At 55.3% G+C, this 25,331-nt stretch overlaps 1 protein-coding gene and 1 pseudogene across 1 annotated transcript; both read left to right on the top strand.

Annotated features, from left to right (window-relative positions):
- The first annotated feature begins 81 nt into the window (after nt 1-81).
- On the top strand, nt 82-9,505 carry ZNF696 (zinc finger protein 696). The gene is made up of 4 exons (XM_069601151.1): nt 82-144; nt 3,145-3,732; nt 5,304-5,403; nt 7,904-9,505. The coding sequence occupies exons 1-4, from the start codon at nt 82-84 to the stop codon at nt 8,953-8,955; spliced, it is 1,803 nt and encodes a 600-aa protein (XP_069457252.1). The 3' UTR covers nt 8,956-9,505.
- Nucleotides 9,506-10,804: 1,299 nt separating this feature from the next.
- On the top strand, nt 10,805-11,280 carry LOC138445677 (large ribosomal subunit protein uL24-like; annotated as a pseudogene).
- Nucleotides 11,281-25,331: the final 14,051 nt, after the last annotated feature.

Here is a 25,331-nt window from a genome sequence, read left to right as displayed (position 1 = left end):
CAGGGCATAGTCCCTGGCTTGGAGAACGTAGTTGAGAAGTGGCGGCCGTGTGGGGACGGTCATGTTTTCAGGTAAGGCCCCATGTCGGTCTACTCGGTGTCTGGTGGGAGCAAAGGTTCTGGTGTGGGAGATCAGATTCGTGTGGTTGGAGTATTTCTTTTGGGAAGAGTGGTCCTCCAGAATATTGCCGGTTTTCCCTTAGGATGTGTCTTGAATGCTATTTCTAGTTTTTAGGTCATCCTTTTGAGATGTTTTCATTTTTACGTGTGCTTCATGATTTGTGAAACGTTACACATAAACAGTGCAGTGCGGGATTGGGCATCTATTCAGTGTTTACTGATGCAGGAAATGCCTTAGACACAGGCTCCTGAGGATGGGCTGGTGGGAGACAGGTGCAGGGAGCCCCGTTTGTTGGAGATTCTGGGAGAGTGTCCAGAGGGGCCCCCAGGGATGACCGGGAGTCCAGGGCTGGAAAAGTCGCGGCCTGCAGGTACTTTGGATGCCGGCGATGGTCCAGCTTCTGCCCTTTGGGCCACGTGGCTTATGTCTGTATTCTGCCCTCTGCCCTCGCATTCTGAAGCTGTTTCTGAGCCCAAAAAGGTAACGTCTAGGCAGTTGGTGGGGCTTCAAATTACCTGTTCTCTCCCCTCCTGGCCTTTTTGCTGCCCAGCTGCCTGCCAGAAAGCCTGTCCACTATATTTGCCTCCTTCATCCTTCCCCCTGCACCATGGCAGGTCTGCAGGCTCCAGCACTCTGGGCAGTAAGAGGGAACTGGAAAAGCCAGCGGGCTTCATTCACCTCTGTGTCCTGCACCTGCAGTGACCAGCAGCTGTGTTCCAGTAGTGCCTGTTCCACTGACTGGGCCCTGGAAGGCGGAAGGTGGCAGAGCAAAGGTGCTGACCAGGTTTCTCTTTCTCTCTCTCGGTTGTTAATGTCAGAAGAGGTGATGGACCCAGGGCAGGGCTCACCTAGGAGAGTGTGGCTGAGGGCAGGCAGGAGAGGGATTTGCACTGTTCCCCAGGGGATGTGAGTGGAGAAGCACACCCGTGTGCAGTTGGGGCCACAGGCCAGGCTGAGTTCAGCTCTCCCTGCCTCGGGCTGGCCCAGCCCTGGCAGCACTGAAGCCCCTCCACTCCTCTGGGCACTGGCCAGCTCTCTGGGGCCCAGAGCCTAGACATGGAAGCCAAGTGGACCCCCTACCCACTCACAGAGCAAGTGACACTGGCTTGGGTAGCATGTGGGGTCGGGGGTTGCTACTGGAACCCCAGGAATCTGGGTTTTCTGGTGGTCATGGAGGTCTCTGTCCCCTGCGCACCTCTCATCTCTGCAGGCCCCTGTGGCCTCTGGCTCCAACTGCTCAGGTCTGACACTATCTCAGCCCGGGCTGCAGAGGACACAGCCCTGTCTCCCCCCAGCTGCTGCACAAACCCTAGTCAGGTCACAGGCCCATCCTGGGGAAGCTGGTGGTATTGGTTCCAGAATGATCTAAGGAAGATAGGGCAGGGGCACACCCCAGAAAGGCAGGGCCCTGGCAGAAGCAAACAACAGGCCCCCCAGTTGCACCCCTGATCCTGCTGGAGAAGAAAAGCCAGTGCACATCCCACGAGGAAGCCGTCACTAGAGCCCGAATGAGAAAGCTCACTCTGGCACCTGGTTGTGGAAGCGACAGATACATGATGGGACCCCATGGGGACCTCTGGAGGAGGACACCCTCCACCACCTGCGTCCTGGGACGTCAGCGTCGGCCTCTTTGGCGCCATCAGAAGGCAGACTCAGAGTGCAGTTTATGTCTCCTCTGGGGCTTGCAGGGGAGACAGGCTTAATCCATTTCTACAAGCTCATCAACAAGCTCTGTTTGTCAGGACCTCACTTTTTTGAGAAAACTTGACAAAGCACATTTTCCCTATTATATAAACAGAATATATTGTAGAAAATTTGGGAAATGCAGAAAAGTAGAAAGAAATCATACTAGTTCACATCACATGGCAGAACCATACCTTTTAACTTTTTATATCTATACAAATTCTTTTTTCCCAAAATCTTTTTAGGATGGATTGCATCCATTATGCCTCTTAGCTCCATAACCCTTTCATGTGTGTTTCCGACACTCAGGGATGTTCTCTTACAGACCCTCACTGCAGGCACCAAGTCCGGGTAACTGGACACTGACACAGCGCCCAGCCAAGTGGGGCCCAGCATCCAGCAGGGTCACATCTTGTCTCTGGTTGCCCTGTGTCCTTAGGAATCTTCAGTGTGGGGCGGTTCCTCAGCCTTTCTTTTCTCCCCAGAGATGGTTTATTAGTTGCAGGGGAAACATGGTGCCCACAGTCAGAAAACCAGACAGGAGTGACCATGTGATCAAAATGATCTCTAGCCAGTGACGAGTTGGTGGACACCATGTAGCTACACGTGACACCCAGAGGACACGTCGTTGCAGGATTCCAGCAGGAGAGGCATGGCCTGTGTCCAGTGATGAGGGAGGGGAAGGGAATGGGCCAAGGCTCAGAGCGAGGCAGGAGCGAGCCGGGCAAGGTCAAGGACTGGTGACTGGTTTCACAGCTGGGGGAGCCGGAGGAAGAAGCACGACTGGAGAGGGGGCGAAGGCTGGGGGCCAGCGTCGGGCTGAGGGAGGGAAGGCCTGCTGCCAGCCGCCCACTGGGCCTGTGTGCTGAATGGGCTGAGAGCGTGGGTGGCTGCCAGAACAGAGCAGAAGGGCAGTGCCAGGGGCCAGGAAGGTGTTAGGACGGGGTGGCTGAGGAGCAACACAGGAGCACTAAAGGAAAGTGCCTGGAGCATGGAGAGACAGCACAACGCCGTGCTGGGCACAGGACAGCCACCTCCCAGGCCCAGACCCATGTCTGAGGCTGACGCTGGAAAGGTTTCTTGGCCGGGGTTCAACACAAGACCCTGTGTTGATCCACTCTGCACACAGCCCCACCGCGTAGCCTATGGGGCTCAGAGAACGCCCGCCCTCCAGACCTGAATCCTGCCCACAGGCTCCTGAGCCCGCAGGGAGACCCCAGTCCTGGCCAGCACCTCACCTCAGCGTAGGAGAGACGCTAGGAACGGACCGGCCAGGCTGTGCCCCGGCTCGTGCAGCCCGAGGAAACCCTGAGATAGTAAAGCCCTCGAGTGTGTGGCCAGAGGGGAGGGACCAGCCCGGGGAGGCAGGGCAGGCGGGAGGAGAGGGTCCACCTGCCAAGACCAGCCGCCGTCAGGCTCCGGCGTCCTGCCCTCGGCAGATCTCCGTGGGGAGGGCGGCCAGGGGTCTCTCCGGCTCTGCCTGCCCCTTCCCCCGGGCGCTCCCTGCTTTCTCCACGAGCGCCGGCCTCCTCCGTCGGTGCCTTCGCCCACTGCGCAGTCAGCGAGGTCACCATCCCGAGTGACGACCCAGGCCTCGGGCCCGGACCCGGTGGAGGCCACGGGGTCGGCGGGGAGGGCTCGCGCGGGAAGGGGAGGGCCCAGGAGGCGTCCCGGAGGTCTGCGAAGGAAAGCCCAGCAGGGGCGGGAGCAGTGAATGTGAAAGTGTACGGACAACCACCGAGGGTCGTGCACGCGAGGCTAGGGAGCCCTGCCCGGACTCGCGCAAGCAGGTCCACGCCCCCCGCGGCTCCGGCTGCTGCCCGCGTCCCCCAGGGCAGCCGAGTGCCGGTCCTCCGGCGCCTAGAGCGTCACCGGAACTGCCTGCGCCGCCTGGGTGGGCGCTGCTTCCCGCGAGCGGAGGGGCTCCGGGTGAGTGCGGGCGATCCTGGGGCTCGGCGGGGAGAGGGCAGGGTGCGGAGGCCCGGCCGCGCAGGGGCAGGAGACCGAGACAGGCCCGGGGGGACGGGCACCGGGACCCTTGTCTGTCCCCGGCTGCGCTTGTGAGAAGGCTCACGTCCCAGAGGAGAGCGGAGGCGGCGGGCGGCTCTGACCTCGTCGGGGCCGGAGAGAGCCTCCCCCGCCCAGGGTGACGCCCCGGGGCAGCCTCCGTGCCCCAGGGTGACGCCCCGGGGCAGCCTCCGTGCCCCAGGGTGACGCCCCGGGACAGCCTCCGTGCCCCAGGGTGACGCCCCGGGACAGCCTCCCCCGCCCAGGGTGACGCCCCGGGGCAGCCTCCGTGCCCCAGGGTGACGCCCCGGGGCAGCCTCCGTGCCCCAGGGTGACGCCCCGGGACAGCCTCCGTGCCCCAGGGTGACGCCCCGGGACAGCCTCCCCCGCCCAGGGTGACGCCCCGGGACAGCCTCGTCCCTGAGGTGGAATCAGTGTGCCTGTAACGCCTTTGTAAATTGTTGAATTACCAGCAGTGCAGTGCTCCTTGTCCTTTCCCAACGGTGCGTGAAGGTGTTTGTTTCCCTAATTGTCTCAATGTTCCTAAGGGGCCACTGCTTTGAAGCCTTTGCTACTTTTAGACTGAAACATATTTTAAATTTAATTTTTAATTGCCAACCACGTGGAACAATGTGGGACCCATGTTTAAAATCTATATATTAGCTGCTTGTTTATTTTCTTCTCTGGTTACCTGCTCGTAACTTTTGCTAGTTTTTCACACTTTCTTATGAATATATTATAGGATATCTTGAGGCTATGAATCCTTACCTGTGTTGCAGGTATCTCTCCCGTTTGGGTTTTTTTTTTTTAATCTGTTTTTTATTCTAAATGTCCTGTGTAGTTAAGTCTGTTGGACTTCACCGTTGGTGTCACGCTTAGCAAAAGCATTCCTCAATTCAAAATTACACCATTCAGATGACTTTTTATTTTTTTGGTTTCATGTTTTTATATTCAGATCTTTATCAAGAAAAAATTTAAATACATAGAAATGTCTCCAGACATTTATGCATGTGTGCGTGCTAGGTCTCTTTGCAACCCCATAGCCTGCCAGGCTCCTCTGTCCATGGGATTCTCCAGGCAAGAATACTGGAGTGGGTTGCCATGCCCTCCTTCAGGGGAACTTCTCCAAGGATCGAACATGCGTCTCTGTGTCTCCTGCCCTGCCAGATGGGTTCTTTACCACTAGCGCCACCTGGGAAGCCCAAGGACGGCTTAAAGGTGCTGGTTCGTCCCTCGTGGATCTGAGACCACAGCAGGCAACTGACAGGTGCTGCCTCATCGGTCTGGGCTCCTCATCTGCTGGGAGGCTGGGGTGAGGGGAGCTAGCGTGGCCTAGACAGAGCTCCCACTAGTTTCTGGGGTGTCTGCTTATTCAGGACCTTGGTTTATACTGAGGTGGCTCCTCCAGGGCAGGCTCTGAATCTCCCTTCACTGAAGGAGCTCTGACTTCCCCCCTGTCATTTTCTCCCCTTTTTCCTCTTTCTCCTGGACAGGGGTCCCACTGTTGGCATTTCTGCAGGAAGCAGCAAACAGAGCCCGGTCTGGGTCTCCAGACCACCACGGAGAGGGCTGCCCTGATGGACAAAAGCACAGGTGAGGGGGGTGGGGCGGCCCGGCCCGGCCCAGAGGGCTGTCCTGGACTGAGATGTGGGGACAGCTTAGGAGTTGGAGCTTCCCCATCAACCTGCCTGGCGGCTGTGGAGATGTCAGTGGACTCTGGCAGCTTCTGATGCTCACAGCACCCTACATTTGTGCCTTTGTGCTCCCCATACCCCACCTCCTTTGCTCTCCAGGCCACACCTTTTTTTTCCCATAATATTCACTCATTCAGCTGTGCCAGGTCTTAGTTGTTGTACGTGGGATCTTTTAGTTGCTGTGTGTGAACTCTCAGTTGCGGCAGGCGGAGTCTAGTTCCCTGACCAGGAGTCGAACCCAGGCCCTCTGCATTGGGCGTGTGGAGTCTTTTCTCCTAGCCACACTCTGCAGCCCACTCTCTCTCTGGAACCCCAACCTGGATACCTCTGAGAACAAGAATTTTGTTTTTTAAATTGTAGTTGATTTACAGTGTTGTTAGTTTCAGGTGTACAGCAGAGGGATTCAGTTATATGTATATTCTTTCTCATGTTCTTTTCCATTATATGTTATTGTAAGATAATGAATATAATTCCATGTGTTATACAGGAGGACCTTGTTCATCCATTGGGTTGCCCAAATAATTTGGGTTTTTGGTAAGATGTTACAGAAAAACTTGAATAAACTACTTGGCCAATCCCAGGTTTTTTTGTTTATATTGACTTCCTCTATTTTTTTTTTTAACCAATATTTTATATATAGTAGTTAGTATCTGCTAATTCCAAACTCCTAATTTATGCCTCCTCGCTCCGCTCCTTCTCCCTTTCCCCTTTGGTAATCATAAATTTGGTTTTGGTCTGTCTGTTTTGTAAATAAGTTCATTTGTATCAGTTCTTTAGATTCCACGTATAAGTGATATCATGTATTTGACTTCTCCAGTAAGATAGTATCTAGGTCCATCCGTGTTGCTGCAGAGGGCATCATCTCATTCTTTGTGGTTGAGTACTACTGCATTGTCTGTGTGCACCACACCTGTCATTTGTCGACGGACATTTAGGTTGTTTGCATGTCTTGATTGTGAACCCGGTGCTGCTGTGAATACTGGGGTGCATGTATCCTTTTGAGTTTTACCCAGATATATGTCCAGAAGTAGGATTTCTGGATCATATGGTAATTCTGTTTTTGGTTTTTAAAGGAACCTCCATACTGTTTTCCATAATGTCTGCACCGGTTTACATTCCCACCAACAGTGTAGGAGCCCTTTTCTCCACACCCTCTCCAGCATGTTGTTTGTAAACTTTTGAGTGATGGTCATTTTGACCAGTGTAAGGTCTTTCCTGTTGTTTTGGTTTGTATTTCTCTAATAATTACCAGTGTTGAGCATCTTTTCAAGTGCCTGTTGGGCATCTGTGTGTCTTCTTTGGAGAAATGTCTATTTAGAGCTTCGGCCCATTTTTTGATTGAGCTGGTTTTTTGTAAATGAGTTGGATGAGCTGCTTGTATATTTTGTAAGTTCAGTCCTTGTCAGTCACAACACTTGCAAATATTTTCTCCCATTTCTGTAGCTTGTTTTGCTTATGGTTTCCTTTGCTGTGCAGAAGTTTGTAAGTTTGATTAGGTCCCATTTGTTTTTGCTTTCATTTCTTCTGCTTTGGGAGACTGATGTAACAAAACATTGCTATGGTTTATGTCAGAATGTTTTGCCTGTGTTCTCCTCTAGGAGTTTTACAGTATTACATCTTATATCTAACCCTTTAGGCCATTTTGAGTTTATTTTCGTGTATGGTGTTAGAGAATGTTCTAAACTTCGTTGATTTACATGCAGCTGTCCAGCTTTCTCAGCACCACCCTATGGGTGCTCTGGGAGGAAGGCTTCTCTGCTGGAGGTGGCCTGTGGCTCTGGGGCATTGAGCAGCCTCCCTGGCTTTCCCCACTTGGTACCAGTGTAACAAAAAGTAGGGTCGAGCTGCTCACCCCCTCAAAAGCCAATAGAGGCAAGGGTGACAGAAAGGAAAGTTTGCTTTATTTTGGATGCCAGCAACCTTGAGTTGAGAGGTGGGGGCAGTCAAGGCCACAGTATTGTCTCAGGGAGTCCAGGGTCTGAGAAAGAGGCTGGATCCCAGCATGTGCCATCAGCACTGCTTGCCCCTGTACTCCCGGACCTCTGCTTTGTTTCCTCCTGCTCTGCTGCCGACTGCTCTCTGGGCTCCAGTCCATGTGGCCAAACCAGGGAGTCACCAGAGCCTGACTGAGGGTCTGTCCCCAGGCCTGAGACTGGGCAGACTGAGATTAGAGGCTTGGGCTTTTCTGGAGTCTCAGGAAAGGACACTGACCACCCTCCCCTGGTCCCTCATCCATCCTGAGACCACAGAGGTTAGAGGTGGAGAACTGGGCAAGACGAGGACAGGCAGGATCACAGGCATCTTGCTGTCAGCTCTGTCAGCACACAGCTCTCCAGCACGACCTGTGTGTCCTTAGCCGAGTTCTCTTCTGAGTTGTGTATCTCTGCCCTCTTTTCCAGCTTACCAGGCTTCCCGCTGTGCAGCTTCAGCAGCTGAGCACGGGGCTCACAGTGCAGAGCTGATGCCTCAGCAGGCAGCCCTGAAAGAAGGGGGCCATGGAGAGGCCACACCAGGACTGTTACAGGGTCCTTCCTGGACACTGGGGCTTCCGGACCCTTGTGGGAATGAGGAAGCTGCAGAGAGACCCAGAGGTTCCCCTCGGGGACATGAGGTTCATGAGGACAGAGTGTCCAGGTCAGAGGTCACCCTGAACACAGCGTCGGCAGTAGATGGGAGAGGCCCCTGGAAAGGGCGGCCTTACCGATGCAGCACCTGTGACAGGAGCTTCAAATGCTATTCAGACGTGGTGAAGCACCAGAGCATTCACTCTGGGGAGAAGCCCTACGAGTGCAGCGACTGCGGGAAAGCCTTCATCCACAGCTCCCATGTCGTCAGGCACCAGCGCATTCACAATGGGGAGAAGCCTTACATCTGTAAGGAGTGTGGGAAAGCCTTCAGCCAGAGCTTCAACCTCATCAGACACCAGAGGATCCACACAGGAGAGAAGCCGTATGAATGTGCTGAGTGCGGCAAGTCCTTCAGTCAGAGGTCAGACGCTATGAAGCACCAGAGGATTCACACAGGGGAGCGGCTCTACGAGTGCAGCGAGTGCGGGAAAACCTTCATCCACAGCTCAAACGTCATCCGGCACCAAAGGATTCACCACAGAGAGAACCCTTACGAATGCAAAGAGTGTGGGAAAGCCTTCAGCCAGAGCTCCAACCTCATTCAGCACCAGCGAGTCCACACAGGGGAGAAGCCCTATGCCTGCCAGGAGTGCGGGCGTGCCTTCAGCCGCAGCTCCTTCCTTAGTGAGCACCGGCGCATCCACACTGGGGAGAAGCCCTATGAGTGCGGCGAGTGCGGCCGCTCCTTCAGGGCCCTGTCAGGCTTCTTCCGGCACCAGAGGATCCACACCGGGGAGAAGCCCTTCTGCTGTGCGCAGTGCGGCAGGGCCTTCCGCCTGAGCTTTCACCTTATCCAGCACCAACGGGTTCATGGCACAGAGTGAACCTGCTCTGGGGTGAACGTAGAGTAAAAGTTGAGTAAACAAGGCTGGAGGGTGGGTAGCACACCCTTCAGTCTTTGCCAGCACCCCGAGGCTCGTGAGCTGTGCTCCACGGGCCACAGGAAGATAACACTGTCTTGTGGTCTGTGAGCTGCCCATGGAGGCCTGAAGTTTACCACCACCTCCGGGAGCAGCGGAAAGGAAAGAGGCTGGGGAAGGAGACTTGATGCTGACATGTGCCTCTGAAGCTGCTGTACTTCATTTTCATAGCACTGGGGTTTCCTGGAGTATAGTTTACATGTAATGTGATGCCCAGCTCTTAAGTGTTTAAATCTGTTCTGACCTTTATGACTACCACGCTATCAAGATGCTGACTATTTCCATCAATCCAGAAAGACTCCTCGGGCCCCTCATCCTTAGAAGCAACCAACAATGTTGTTTTTGTCACTATAGTTTTGCTTGTTCTGAAATGTTATATAAATAGTGATATAATTTATACTCTTTATGTATTTTTCCCTGTGCTTAAGTTTTGAGGTTTATCCATGCATCAGAAGTTTGTTTTTGTCTTTTTTTTATGTTCATAGCACTTTTGAAAAGTGGTCACTGTTCATGATCTAATACCTCAGACATCATAATATAGCAGCTTTACAGATACCTGTAAATGTTACTTGCCAGATAGGAAGGGAGAGGTATCTTTGTTGGGGATGCTACTCTGAGTATCATAAAACTGCCATAACAAGCTGAGTGAGGTCGTGTTACTGAAAGCTGACTGTAATGTAACCTGGCCACAAGTCTTGGGGGTCCAGCTGCAGGACCCAAATCTGTCGTGGTCAGGCTGTGGTTTGGTGCCCCTTCATGGGAACTGTCTGCTCTAGATTAACTCCTGACCGAATTATGGGGGTCCTGTAGCTGGCTGGGATTTCTAAAACAGTAGCTCAACTCGGGGGCTTCTGTTGGTACCTGTCTGTTTTATGGTGTCCGCTCAGGTGACAGGGCTGTGGAGCCTGTAGGGGCAGAGGTGCCCTCAGAGTGGATTCAGTGGCTCCATAGCACTGGGCTGCCAGCTCCTGGGCCAAAGTGAGGTAGAAAGCCAAGCCTGGAGGTAGAAAGCCGAGCCTGGAGCTCCCATGTGGAGGCAGGACCTGGGTTTGTGCTACCTCCCAGGTATAACAGCGCTCTGGAGGACAGCTTCCCCTGCTTAGATTCTGATGGCCCTGGATCATGAGGTCAAAGCAATGAACTTAAAGAAGTCACCAAGCACAGAGGACAGCATCTCATTGAATGAGGGTTAACAAAACCAGCAAAGAACAGATACAGACCACAAAGAACTGCAGATTATTGAAACTACCAGATAATGCAGGCAAGAGAATAGTTATGTGTGAATGTTTAAAGAAATATTAATAAGACGTCTTCCCACTAAAATCTAGAACAAGACAAGGATGCCCACTGTCACCATTTCTGTTCAACATAGTACTGAAGTCCTAGCCACAGCAGTCAGACAAGAGAAAGAAAACATATCCCAACTGGAAGAGGAGGGAAAATTACCATTATATGCAGATGACATGATACTGTATATGCAAAGCCCTAAAGAGTCCACACAAAAACACTAGAACTGATAAATTCAGCAGGGTGACAGGATACAATATTAACATACAGAAACCTGTTGCATTTCTTTACACTAACAATGAAATACTGGAAAGGTAAAGTGAAAAAACAAAAAAAAAAAAACAGTCCCTTTTAACATCACATGAAGAAAAAATAAAATACTTAGGAATAAGCCTGGCCAAGGAGGTAAAAGACATACACTGAGAACTATGAACACTAACAAAGGAAACTGAGATGATTTATAGAAATGGAAAGGTGCTCTTCCCTTCTGTGGCCATCGCTGAAGCGCCAGCACCCAAAATGAAATTCAATCCCTTTGTGACTCCTGACCGAAGCAAGAATCGAAAAAGGCATTTCAATGTGCCTTCCCACATTCGCAGGAAAATTATGTCTTCTCTTTCTAAAGAGCTAAGACATAAGTACAACGTTCGATCCATGTCCATCCAAAAGGATGAGGAAGTTCAGGTTGTATGAGGGCACTGCAAAGGGCAGCAAATTGGCAAAGAAGTCCAGGTTTACAGGAAGAAATATGTCATCTACATTGAATGCAGCAGGAGAAGGCTAATGGCACAACTGTCCGCGTGGGCATTCACCCCAGCAAGGTGGTTATCACCAGATTAAACTGGACAAAGACCACAAAAAGATCCTCGAATGTAAAGCCATGGTATTTTCAGCTTGACTTTACTCTTGTGTGAGATGAGGGCAATTGTGCGGTAGTTTGACCCCCAGCAAGATGCTGGCAGGCGCTGGAGCAGTGGCTGCACAGCTGGAGCGACTGGGAGGAGACACCCCACATCCAAGGGCACAGGAGAAGCCCCAGCAAGACTGTAGGAGGGGCGAAACTGTGTGTAGAATCAAACCCCATACCCGCCAGAGACACTCAAAAGACTCAAACCTTGTACACGCCAGGACCCAGCGACCCCACAGAGACTGAGCCAGAACTGTGTTCGAGTGTCTCCTGAGGAGTTCTGGGTCAGCAGTGGCCTGCCGCAGGGGCAGGGGCTCTGGGTGCAGCAGACCTGGGTATGGCATAAGCCCTCTTGAAGGAGGTCCCCATTAACTCCACCATAGAGCCGCCAGAACTTACACAGGACTTCGGAAACAGACTCTTAGAGGGCACCATCAGAACCTTCTGCGCCAGGCCCAGGAGAAAGGAGCAGTGACCCCACAGGAGACTGACTCAGACTTGCCCATGAGTATCCAGGAGTCTCCGGTGGAGGTGTGGGTCGGCGGTGGCCTGCTTCAGGGTTGGGGGCACTGAGTATAACAATGTGTGCGTGGGACCTTTTGAAGGGGTCGCCATTATCTTCCTTACCCCCACCATAGTTTGGCCCCAGGTCAAATAACAGGGAGGAAGCACAGGGCCAACCCATCAACAGAAAATTGGATTAAAGATTTACTGAGCATGGCCCCGCCCACCAGAACAAGACCCAGTTTCCCCCCTCAGTCAGTCTCTGCCATCAGGAAGCTTCCATTAAAGGAGAGAATGTTGAAATTGTTGTCTATATCCTGGAAGTTCCAGCCATTCTCAAGACCCAGAATCATCACCTTCAATGTTTAAGCCCAAGTAGACAACAGCCAGGGGTTTGCCAGGTGGCGCAATGGTGAAGAGTCCACCTGCCAGCAGGAGATGTGGGTTCAATCTCTGGGTTGGGAAGATCCCCTGGAGAAGGAAATGGCAACCCACTCCAGTATTCTTCCCTGAAGAATTCCGTGGACAGAGGAGCCAAGTGAACTACAGTCTGCCATGGGGTCGCAAAGAGTTGGACACGACTGAGTGGCTGAGCACGAAGACAATAGCCAGCATGTCGTGCCAGCCTGCAGCTGACACTGGAGTGCCCGACCACTTGGATGGGCTTCCAGGACTTCCGGTGCCCCCGTGCACCATCACAGGAACGCGACTCTGCACTTTAAACAAGTTCACAGACTCAGGGAGTTTAACAACATGAAGCAGAGTGAACAGAGAGAGACCCACACCTGGACACAACTCAATGAAAGCACAGGCCAACAAGATGAAGACCTTGAGGAGCCAGAGAAAGACTCCATTGCCAGCACTCAGTCACACCATCAGCCCACTGCTCAAGACAACAGGAAGAGGCAGGAGACAGTGGGCCGTGTCCTCAGTGCACTGAGAGGACACCTGTCCACCTAGAACTGGCTCCCAGCAAAACTATTTTTTTAGATAAGGAGAAAGCATGTATAAGGTAAGTAAAACCTCTGAGTTCATTATTAAGCAGTTTTGACTGGAAGGACTTCAAAATAAAGTTCCTACTAGAGAAAGAAGGACAATGATTTCCAAATGATGACCTTGAATACCAGATGAATGGCTGATGTAACTGAAAAGCCACACTGTGTGAGGACGCACACTGGGCCCTTCACAAGAGCACGGGGGCCAAAGGGACCTTCAGGCCCTAAAAGCCGCCTCTGTTGGGAAGAGCTGTAACACACTTTAGACTTTAAATACTCTTAGAGTAGCTTAATGTAATTACTAAATATAAACAGTGTATACGTTTCCAATCAAAGAAAAAATGCAACTTAAAATGAACAAAAACTTACTATATCAACTGAAAAATAAATAGAAGAAAGATCTGAAGATAAAACTGATTGATGAGAGCAAGATGGCAGAAACCACCCAAAAAGGTTCATAATCACAGTAAACCTGACAAGATCAACATCCAGTTGAAACAGGAAGGTTGGTGGGAGGAGCCTGTAACCCAGAACAGCAGCACCTGTGAAGACACGGTAGGCAGAGGCAGGGGTCCACCGAGGGGCCTCTGGAGGCGAGATGCCCACCCATTTGCTGTGTGAAATGCTGGAAGGGCTCTGGGGTTGGAGACAGCAGGTGTGCAGGGTTCTCACTGGAGAACAGGAACCGTCTCAGACAAAAGACAAAGTCTTGCCATCAGCACCAACCTCATGGGCAACCGCACTCAGCTGCTCCAGAGGCCGCAAGGCCCCTGTGCTCAGAACACCTGCCTCGTCTCCACGTCTCCACGGGTGGACGACCAGCACCAGTGACTGAGGAGGTTCTCAATGCGCATACAAAGTCAAAGCAAAGAGAAGGGAGCGTCTGCAAATGCAAAAGAAACGGAGAGTGCAAGAAGTGTAGAAAAGGTGAGCAAAGCAGGAGTCAGTACTCTAAGGAGATAAGTAAGGAACTGTGTCCACTGAACGAGAACAGTATGGGGCTGCCCTGGAGGCCCAGTGGTGAGGACTCCCCTGCAGGGGGCACAGGTTTGATTCCTGCCCAGGGAACTAAGATCCTGCATCTCATGCAGTGCAGCACCCCCCTAACCCCCGCCAAAAGAGAACAGAGCAGTATTTTTAAAGGAACAGTTGAAAAGAAAACAAATCTTAGAAACTACATGTGGTAACCAAAATTAAGAACAAAGAAGATTGAGAGGTTGAGAGATAAAGTTAAGAAAATCCTTTTAAAAGAATGAAAAGACAAGGAGCTGGATAAGATAGAAAGATTAACAGGAGTCCTGGAGGCCGGGCTTCCCAGGTGGCCAGTGGTAAAGAATCTGCCACACGCAGAAGTCATGGGTTCAATCCCTGGGTCAGGAAGATCCCATGGAGAAGGAAATGGCAGCCCATTCCAGTGTTCTTGCCTGGAAAATTCCATGAACAGAGGAGCCTGGCAAGCTACAGTCTGCCATGGGGTTGCAAAGGGTCGGACACGACTGAGTAACAGCGTGCAGGAAGGGAGACGGGCGGAGAAACCGAGACAGCGGGAATGAAGTTACCAGGGAAACGACCTCACTTTTTCCTCAGAACCGAGAGACACGAAACACCAAGGCTACAGCAGCTCCCAGTGCCCGCCACAAGCAGCAGAGGAAGACACACCGAGACTCGGCGTGGAGAGAAGAAAGCGTTGGTGAGCAGACTGCACGGAGCCTCTGCAGCGCCCGGAGGCCAGGGACAGCCGCGCAGCTCTCTGACAGCCGCAGCTGGTGGCGCTTCCCCACCTGCAGGCTCACACACATAGTCAGGAGTCCAGGGCACGGCCACAGTGTCTCCAGACGGGCAGACTCACGCTCTTTTTTTCCCTGCTGTTGATGAAGTTTTTTGCAGGAGGCTACAAAAACAAGATCCCAGACACAGGGGCAGGGAGGGGAGATGGGAAGCAGTGGGAGGAGGGGTCCAGGGTGGGGGTTCCAGGAGACAGAACTTATTACTAGGGCTTCCCTGAGAGCTTAGTTGGTAAAGAATCCGCCTGCAATGCAGAAGACCCCGGTTCAATTCCTGGGCCAGGAAGATCACCAGAGAAGGGATGGGCCACCCACTCCAGGATTCTTGGGTGTCCCTGGTGGCTCACCTGGTTAAGAATCCGCCTGCAAAGCGGGAGACCTGGGTTCAATCCCTGGGTTGGGAAGATCCCCTGAAGAAGGGAAAGGCTGTCCACTCCAGTATTCTGGCCTGGAGAATTCCATGGACTGTATAGTCCACAGGGTTAAGACACTTTTCAGGAGACGGGAAGGGGGTGGGGGTAGCCCAAGAAATGGAAACCACTGCAGACAGAGGCCAGGGCAGGGAAAGCGCCAGGGACGAGGAGGAGCTCCAGACCTGGAACTGAGTTCTCCCTCGAGCCTGCAGCCAGGATCCCTGCTTTCCTCCCACAGGATGCCCCCGACAGCACCGGGGGCCCCAGCCACAGGCTCCTCTGAGCTTCAGTGGGCCTGGGTGCAGAGGAGGGGGCCTCTTGAGACAGAGACCTACGAGCTAAAAGAAGAGCACCTGCCCTACCTGGTACTGTAAGACGACCCGCCTACAGCTCCCGGAGCCTCAGGCAGACAGCTGACTGGCCCCGGCAGGACGCCCCACAGGTCACGCGCCCCTGGGCCCCACAGACCCGGATCTCCCCAACTCTGCCGAGACTGGGCCCTGAGGGCACAGACTCCGTGCCTCCAGCTGCGGGGACCTCGGCTGCTCGCTCGGGGGCACATGGACCCACCCACCCGCCAGGGAGAGACAGGCTGGGATGGCACTCGGCTACCCTCCCGTCTATTCAGGTGAAGAGGTGCCGGGGGTGGGGGAGTGTCCCTACCCGGTGCTGGGACAGAGTGTGGGAGTTGGGGGGACAGGCCACACGTGGGACAGCCAAGTCAGGGGCGCCTGCCGGGAGGGGGGGACTCTTCAGAGCAAAATGGCCGGGCGTCCGCCACCTCCTGTGTGATGACGCAGAAAACACTTCATTGTACAAAACTCCCCAATAGGCTTTAATGGTGGAAAAAAACTACAAAGTCAGTCCCAGCGAGGCAGGGGAGGTACTCTAGAACTCAAAGTCTTCGCCCACCATGTGAAGCGCCCAGGTGAATTTCTCCCTCTGGGTCTTATAGACCTTCTCCACAGGCACCTCAAACTTCTTACACTTGCCCAGAGGAGAGGGGGTTCTCGGGGGCCAGGCACGGAGGCCAGGACGCCAGGCTACCTGACCTGCTCCTGGCACGGCCATCGGGGGCTGAGGGACCGGGATGGGGGGGGCACAGTGTACCCGGGGCAGCCCAGGTGGCCTCCAAGTACAGCACCTGGGAAACACTCACGGGGCACACGGGCAACCCAGCCACCACACCCTTGTGGGTGGGACAGCTCAGGGTCCTTCCACAGCCCCAGAGCCCTCAGAGAGGACCGATGACCAGGTTTGGCATCAGACACTCCAGCCAGTCAGGTCCCGTCACAGGAAAGACCTGCGCTGACCCCAGGGCCCTGGGGACTGAACTGGGGCCACTCGGGGGTCCAGTCCCTCCTCCAGGTCACGCACCAGGTGACACCGACCCGGGGGTCTAGGTAGTTGAGCTTGGAGGTGCCCAGGGCCACCTGCTTACTCTCCTCCTTGTCTGCGTGCTCACTCTCAGCAGCTGCTCCTCCAGCTTCTTCTCCAGGAAGCTAGCAGAAGGGGGAGGGACCGGCCCCCGCGCTGGCATCGCCCCACTCTGCTCAGGGCCCTACGAGCCCAGTGTTGGGGGAGGGCTCGCTGTGCCCCAGGCCCTCCACCGTCTCCAGGGTGAGCCCCACGAGACTGGGACTCAGGAAGACCACCCTCAGGACAGAGTGGGGACCGTCCATCCAGGCCTGATGGCACAGGAAGTGAAGTACAAAGCACACAAAGGCCAGAAGCACACAGAAAAGGGGGCAGAGGACAGGGTCAAATGTCTGTGAGTGGCTCAGTGCCTACTCCCACCACCTTAGAGAAGAGCTGATGCATCGAAGCAGGAGGCAGCTCTCACCCCCACAGGCCCGTCCTGAGCCGTGCACGCAGCGCCCCGCAGATGGTGCGGGGCAGACACGCAATACCCACACGCACTTCAACCCCGGGCCTTGTCCCAGGGACTCAGGCCCAAATCCACCCGGACCCATGCGGAAGGACCGCGCGTGGGGAACACCCCCACCAAGGCCCAGGCGGCCCCATCAGATGCTGCCGTGGGACCCAAGACAGTGCCTGTCCCAGGCTGTGGATGGGGTGGGCTGCAGACCCAGACGCGCCATGTGGCAGCTGCCGGAGGCCAACAGGCAGCCGCTGATGCCACCAAGAGGGCTGGTGGGCGGGGTACACGGGTGTCGTGGAAGACACGAGGTCTGCCAGCAGCTGCCCAAAGAGCCTCGCTTTCCACTGAGCAGGACACCCCCGGCCCACCAGCTGGCACTCACTCGCACCCCATGCCTGCGAGCGCCCTGAGCAGGACACCCTCCGGCCCACCAGCTGGCGCTCACTCGCACCCCGTGCCTGCGAGGGCCCTGCGCACCTGCGGACACCTTCGTGCTATAAAGCAGCCAAGGCGGTGGGACAGAAGGGGCGCCGCCAGAAACAAGGGCACGGACAGGAACCACAGGCGGCAGGGCCCAGCGGGGCGGGCTGGCTCCTGGGGGATGCCACCAAGCACCGACCCAAGAGGGTCACAGGCAAAGCCACCACCTGGTGATTTAAAACTGCCCACAAAGAACGGCCTGAGCCCGGAGGCCTTCACTCGTGAACTCTGCTGCTGCTGCTGCTGCTGCTGCTGCTAAGTCGCTTCAGTTGTGTCCAATTCTGTGTGACCCCATAGACGCAGCCCACCAGGCTCCCCCGTCCCTGGGATTCTCCAGGCAAGAACACTGGAGTGGGTTGCCATTTCCTTCTCCAACGCGTGAAATTGAAGTCACTCAGTCATGTCTGACTCTTAGCGACCCCATGGACTGCAGCCTACCAGGCTCCTCCATCCATGGGATTTTCCAGCCAAGAACACTGGAGTGGGGTGCCATTGCCTTCTCCTGGTGAACTCTACCGAGTAGCTGAAGAAGAATTAACTCCACCAACTCTTCACAAATGGTCACAGACGAGCAGGGAGCAGAGAAAGGACAGCTTCCCAAGCCCCTCCAAGACCGGTGTCTCCCCAACACCGGGCCAGGGGCTGGGGGCTGTCTGAGGTGGCTGCACCTCAGAACCCTGTGAACGAGCCTCTGAAGGACAGGACCACGCAGCCCGGCGCTTCTCCCCTGCACTTCTGCGCTTCTGTACCTCTAGGCACAAGTGTAGTGTGTGCTAAATCACCAAGTATGACCAGAAAAGACCACCAGGGAACTGGGAAGGGAAAAGAAGGTTCAGCCTGACTCAGGTTGTAGGGGGCAGGGGGGACCTGCTGTCCCCTCGGGATGTGTGGTCAGCCCATGCCTCCTGCAGCTCTGTCTTGGCCTCGGCCACCTGCTGCTCCTTCGCCTCTATCTCCAGGGGAACAGGGGCCCAGTCGGGGCCACTCTTGCCCCACCTGGTCCACCCCAGAGACCAGCGTCCATAGCCTGTTGGCCCCACGCCCTGAAAGGGTGCCCATCCGCCCAGTCAGGGTGCCAGAGCACTCGCCTGATCAGTCACTCTGTGGCCAGGTGACAGGGTGAGGCCAAGGGGCCCCAGACACACAGGCAGCTCCCCCAGACCCGGCCCCTGCTCCACTGACCTCCTTCCTGGACCAGAGGCCCTTCCATACCACTGGGCTGCACAGGCAGCGTCTGGCCCCCACCGAGCCAGCTCTCCCCTACTGGCGGCCCTGAGTGTCCTGAGCACCTCCGAGGGCCACACAGCCCCAGGGCAGCTGGGGGCTGCACGGCCACCCTCAGAGGCCCTCCGCGGTGCTCCCCGCGCACCTGGGACTGAAGCATCTGCACTGACTTGTCAAAGGTCTTGGGCGTTGTGCGCTGATGGCTGCAGAGAAAGGCACACCCCGGTTTGCTTCATTGTAAGACAGAAGTTCGGCAGCTATGCTGTCTTCAGCTGGAAAACGGCGGTCAGGAAGTGGCAGCCAGGACCACCCAAGTGAGCGTGTGCCCAGGGAGCCCGCCCCCTACCAGGGCCTTGCAGGTGGGACTCAGAAGGACCTGGGCCGAAGGCCTCACAGCAGGGGCCTCTCCAGACCCCACCTCCATGAGAGTTGGGATGAGGGGCCCAGAGAGGCCAGAGCACTTGGACGGTGGGGCAGCAGGGGCGGAGGCAGCAGGAAGAGGGTTCCCACACCCCAGGGGGCCATGCGAGCCCGACTCAGCGGGGGAGCGGACGGGAGACCGGGCAGGGGGACTGGGGGGGGCTCGGTCTGGGGCCCCTGACCCATTCCCTCTGGCCAAGCCAGCTACACTCCACCTCAGCCACTGACCACACGGCTCTCCTACCAGCCCAGCAGCCAGGCACCAGCACACGAGCAGGCGCCCTGTCCCCACACAGACAGCTGCTCACCTCAGGGCAGCGCTTGCAGCTGCCCCTGCAGCATGATGCTGGTGTTGTAGGTCCGGAGCACCCTGGCCGTCAGGCCATCCCTTGGGTCCTGCAGGTGCCTGTTCAGGCTGGCAGTCTGAAGGTGGGGGGAGGGTGGGGCTCAGCATGTCGCTTCCTTGGGGACAATCTCACAGCGCTCCTCCCGGGCCCTGTGCCGGCTCCCGGGTGGGACAGAGCCGCCAGTCAGACGGAGGGCCCTCGGCCTTTGTGAGCAAGAGAAGGTGCCGGCCAGTGCTCACGCTCGCCCCCTCGTCAGACCAGCCGTTGGGTCACCCCATCAGCACCGCTTATGGTCAGCCTGTCAAAGAGCTCCTCCCAGGGCCTTTGTTGTCCGTGAACAGCTGCAGGTTCCGGTATACGTGCAGTGGAGGAAAGACGCCGTTACCGAGGCGCCCTCATCCCCAGGCAGGAGGAGCCTCCTGAGGATGAGCAGAGTCAAATGAGGGCCCCAGATGGACATCTGTGCGACGGGTCCCGGCTTCTCCCGGAGCAGGCAGAGCCTTGTGGGGTTGCACGCTGCGTGGCAAGGCTGCCCTAGCCAGGCTGGCGCCACCCCTGTCCCCACACGTCCGCAGGTGGCCCCACGTCCACAGTCACACTCGTCTGACGACACAGGGTGCCCAGGGACGTCCATGGCCACTTGGCCCCATCCCCTTCACCCTCGCTTCCCTCCCCATCCTGAGCGAGCATGAACACCCTCCTCCTGTGTCTCCAGCCAGCCCCGCACTGCGTGTGTCCCACAGGGCTGGACACCTGGCAGCAAGCTCCTGAGTGACCAGGACGGCCCGCGTCCCCTGACCCGGTCAGTGCCTGAGGAGAGGGCCCAGCCCTCGCCCTCTGCCCTTGTGTACGCACGAAGGCATGGCTGCCAGGAAGGGCTTCGCCGCTCACAGCCCGATTCCAGCCTCCAGACCCATTTACGAGGTCGGGAGAGCCACTGGCCTCTGGGTGCAGCTGGAAATGCTCCACGTGGAGGGAGCAGCAGCCACCATGTCCGCCGCCCTCCTCCCCGTTCCCAGCCAGCAGCGCCAGCTGGGCGGACCCCCATCAAGGCATGGCGCACGTGCCCTTGGGGACACACACACAGATGGGCACACGCCCACCCCTCCACCGGCCCAGGGCACTGGCTCAGAACACAGAAGGCCCGCTGTCCACCCCCATCCATCTAACCCAGCCTTTGCCACCGACCAGAGCACCATGAGAAGTCCAGGGGAGGCTCGGGACCACCCGCACCTTGTCGATGAAGTAAAGGGCCACAACGTACTGTCTTGCCCTCATCTCTAGAGACATCTAGGCAGTCCGGTACTGGGAACGGATCTCGCCCACAACCCCTTTCAAGTGCTGAGCCACCTCGTACTTCCCCCAGTCTCTCTCCTCCTAAAAAAGGGAGCAAGGAGCCCCCTTCAAACAGGGAACTGCTGACTCTCCTCCTGGGCCCCCTCTTAACCTGCTCCACTCAGGGCAGGCAAGCAGACTCCAAACTCAGTTAAAGACGGCATAAACTTAAATTCCTTATTTTTTAAGACCAATGGCCACTGGACACACTGTGATTCCAAAACTGGCCAGTTAACGCCTACGATCTCAGGGACTCCCTGCCTAAGTGGCCCAGCTAGGCCAGGGAAAGCAAGGTCACACCCGGCGCACCTTCAGCTTGGAGCCAGGGTTCAGCGTGACGTACTTGATGAGGTTCTGCACGTTCTCCGTCCATGCCGCCAGCCTCATGACTGTGCGGACACACCCGACCTCCTTCCACCGGGGGCCAGCTGGGGGCTCGGGTACTGCAGAGTCCCTGCAGAAGGAGAGCAACCCAAATCCAACGATCAGGACCCCGACACACCAGCCAGACGCATTCATCTCCCACGGCCGTGAGCACCGCTAGTGCTAAGTCTGTCTCAGAGCCGTCTCATCACCCAAGCCGTGCCCTTGTGCCACCACCCCTGGCCCTCAGCTCCTGCCCGTGACAGGTTCCTTCAGAGCTGCCCCGAGGGTGAACCCCGTGTGTTGCGAGCCGTGGCAGCTGCAAGGGTCACAGGCGGCCGTGCACTCCTGACAGGCCTGGGCTCCCAGGGTGCACCTGCCGGCCCGGCTCGGCTGTGACCTCCGCAGCAGCAGGACAGGAGCTCCTGCGCGCCTGTCACCACTTGAACCATGGAAAACTGTTCAAAGTACACAGATGTGCACTCCCAGTGGAGTAAAGTCTCAAGCATGGGGCAGGGTGACGAGGGCTGGATCAGCAAACAGGACCCGGGCTGCTGTGGACACGTTCCTCTGCAGGGAAGGTGCCCTCCAGTCCACCCCACGGAGCCTGGAGTGATGGTGGGACACCCTGCGTTGGGCCCCCTCCCAGGTGAGAAAGTGAGAGTTGCTCAGTCCTGTCTGACTCTTTGTGACCACATGGACTATTCAGTCCCTGGAGTTCTCCAGGCCAGAATACTGGAGTGGGTGGCCTTTCCGTTCTCCAGGGGATCTTCCCAACCCAGGGACTGAACCCAGGTCTCCTGCATTGCAGGCGGATTCTTTACTATCTGAGCCACCAGAGAAGCCCAAGAATCCTGGAGTGGGTAGCCTATCCCTTCTCCACCGGATCTTCCCAACCCAGGAATCAAACCGGGGTCTCCTACATTGCAGGAGGATTCTTTACCAGCTGAGCCACCGGGGAAGCCCCCTCCCAGGTGAGCGGCGGGGCCACAGGCACCTGCTGCAGTTGACGACCACGTCCTCCAGCAGGACCCTCCTCTTCAGCCTCTCCATCTTGGGGTGGTCGCCCCAGCCTCGGACTGACCAGGGGCTCAGTCTTGAAACTGCCAATCTTCTCGCGGTGCCCATCTAAGATACAGTAGCCAAACTCTTGCTGAAGTTTTTCCTCCTCTTCTTTGAGCTTCTGCATTAATATAACACCGTGTCAGCTTTAGTGGTGAAGAGACAGGATGCTTGCCACGTGAGCAGGACTAGTCAGAGCCCCTTCACTGCCGCAGCAGCCTGGGCAGCCTAGCGAGGGAGCAGGCCCAGCACAGGGCGCGGCCGTGACGGCCCGCTGCCACCGCGAGTGGGAAGCACCGGCCCACTGGTCCTCATGGCAGGGTCGCTGCTCCACGTGCTCCAGGTAGACACAGCACTTCTTAAATACGTCCAGGTTAGGGGCACATAGCTCAAAATCAGCTGAGAATAACAGAGCGGAATCAAAGTCCCCTTCACCACTCTCTCTTGGGGCTCATCTAGAAAACTCCCTCAGGAGCATTTTTTGTGAGAGGAGGGGTCGTTTTCTGTACCACCAGCTGCCTCCCACATGAGACCCCAGAAGCCCAAGCTGGACTGAGCCCCGGGGCAGCCTGACCTGCTTCTGCCCCCGGACAGAGCCTTCTGGGAAGCAGTCCTGTCCGCAGAGTGTCTACGGGTCTCCGTGAAGTCACACCTGTCCAGGTGCTTGACGACCTTCCTCTCTTCTGCTGTCATTTCCTAATGAAACCATATACTCCCATCAGCTAACGCAGGCAAGGGTCACACAGGCAGCAGGGACCCTCCCCCTCTGTGGCGGGGGTCCCACTCCACAGGGAATTGTGACGCCCCAGAAGCAGGAGAAACCAAGGCCACCCTGAGCAGCAGCCTCTGCAAACTGTCCCTCCCCCAAGAGAGCCCCTTCAGGTAGCTGCCCAGGCGTGTGAGCTGAGGTGCCAGAGCTTCCCCCCAGTGGCCCTGAGTTGGGCCATGCGGCTGCATCTGAAGAACGGTCCCCACCAGCTACCGTGTGGACTGCACAGCACTGATGGGCCCTTCACGCACTATGAGTGTAGGCGGCCTGCCACCCCACAAGTGGTGAGAACACGCACGTGCTTGGCAGCCCCTAATTCAGCCACACACACACACAGAGCCCGTGGCCCAGCCATCCCCTAGGTACCTGTGGAGAAGGGGTGCACGGCCCCAGAGTGCCCTGTGAAGCACCCAGGTGCCCAGCAGCCAGAAAAGGCACACAAGTGGCCCCAGGGTCTGGCCTGGAGCAGCCGGAAGGGCCCAGGCGCACAGTCCACAGGCAGAGCCAAGGCGGGTGCAGGTGTGCACAGACCCACCCAGCACCTTATCTTCAAAGAGCTTCCCAACAAGTATTTCTGTTTCCTGAGAACAGAAAATGCCCCTCTGGGCCCCCCACAACCTCCCTTTCCCAAGCCTGGCTCTGCCAGCCCCTGTAGGGGCAGCAGAGAGGGGAAGGTGAGCCAGCGTCTGACAGGCCGAGGCCGTGGCTACGTAGAGAGTACCTTCCGCCAGTCACTGAAGGAGTTGTCTGGGAAGACTTCTTTTGTTGTATATTCATGCTGCAACATTTTCCCATAACACGCAGCAGCTTCCTCTTGCAACCTCCTCTGCTGCTAAGCTCAGCATTAAGGGCTTCCCTGGAGACGTGGGAAGATATGCGGATTTAGGGGGCTGGCCCTCACCCTGCAGCACACAGCATCCTGCCCTGTAAATCACTCTTTGTTACACACATTGTGCTGTATCACGTTATAAACTCGCCAAGACCAAGGAGCTCTGATTTTTAAAATTCCGAAGCACATGCTCAATTTAAGAAGACGACCACACCTGAGCATGCTGGGGCACGTGCCAGGCCCCTGCAGAAGGCAGCCACAGGTACTACATTTGTCCTGCTTTAATAATTTACTGAGAAGCAAAAGCAGAGGAGAAAAGGAAAGATAAGCATCTGAATGCAGAGTTCCAAAGAATAGCAAGAAGAGATAAGAAAGCCTTCCTCAGCGATCAATGCAAAGAAATAGAGGAAAACAACAGAATGGGAAAGACTAGAGATCTCTTCAAGAAAATTAGAGATACCAAGGGAACATTTCATGCAAAGATGGGCTCGATAAAGGACAGAAATGGTATGGACCTAACAGAAGCAGAAGATATTAAGAAGAGGTGGCAAGAACACACAGGAGAACTACACAAATAAGAGCTTCACAACCCAGATAATCACGATGGTGTGATCACTCATCTAGAGCCAGACATCCTGGAATGTGAAGTCAAGTGGGCCTTAGAAAGCATCACTACGAACAAAGCTGGTGGAGGTGATGGAATTCCAGTGAAGCTATTTCAAAACCTGAAAGATGATGCTGTGAAAGGGCTGCACTCAATATGCCAGCACATTTGGAAAACTCAGCAGTGGCCACAGGACTGGAAAAGGTCAGTTTTCATTCCAATCCCAAAGAAAGGCAATGCCAAAGAATGCTCAAACTACCGCACAATTGCACTCATCTCACACGCTAGTAAAGTAATGCTCAAAATTCTCCAAGCCAGGCTTCAGCAATACTTGAACTGTGAACTTCCAGATGTTCAAGCTGGTTTTAGAAAAGGCAGAGGAACCAGAGATCAAATTGCCAACAGCCTCTGGATCATGGAAAAAGCAAGAGAGTTCCAGAAAAACATCTCTTTCTGCTTTATTGACTATGCCAAAGCCTTTGACTGTGTGGATCACAATAAACTGTGGGAAATTCTGAAAGAGATGGGAATACCAGACCACCCCACCTGCCTCTTGAGAAATCTGTACGCAGGTCAGGAAGCAACAGTTAGAACTGGACATGGAACAACAGACTGGTTCCAAATAGGAAAAGGAGTACATCAAGGCTGTATATTGTCACCCTGCTTATTTAACTTATACACAGAGTACATCATGAGAAACACTGGGCTGGAAGAAGCACAAGCTAGAATCAAGATTGCCAGGAGAAATATCAATAACCTCAGATATGCAGATGACACCACCCGTATGGCAGAAAGTGAAGAGGAACTAAAAAGCCTCCTGATGAAAGTGAAAGAGGAGAGTAAAAAAGTTGCCTTAAAGCTCAACATTCAGAAAACATTCAGTGATGGGCATCTGGTCCCATCACTTCATGGCAAATAGATGGGGAAACAGTGGAAACAGTGACAGACTTTATTTTGGGGGGCTCCAAAATCACTGCAGATGGTGATTGCAGCCATGAAATTAAAAGACGCTTGCTCCTTGGAAGGAAAGTTATGACCAACCTAGAGAGCATATTAAAAAGCAGAGACATTACTT

The sequence above is a fragment of the Ovis canadensis genome, chromosome 9, assembly GCF_042477335.2.
Source record: "Ovis canadensis isolate MfBH-ARS-UI-01 breed Bighorn chromosome 9, ARS-UI_OviCan_v2, whole genome shotgun sequence".
Taxonomy (NCBI): Eukaryota; Metazoa; Chordata; class Mammalia; order Artiodactyla; family Bovidae; genus Ovis; species Ovis canadensis.
Note: the sequence above shows the minus strand (reverse complement) of the source record. Positions and strands in the feature narration are given on the sequence as shown.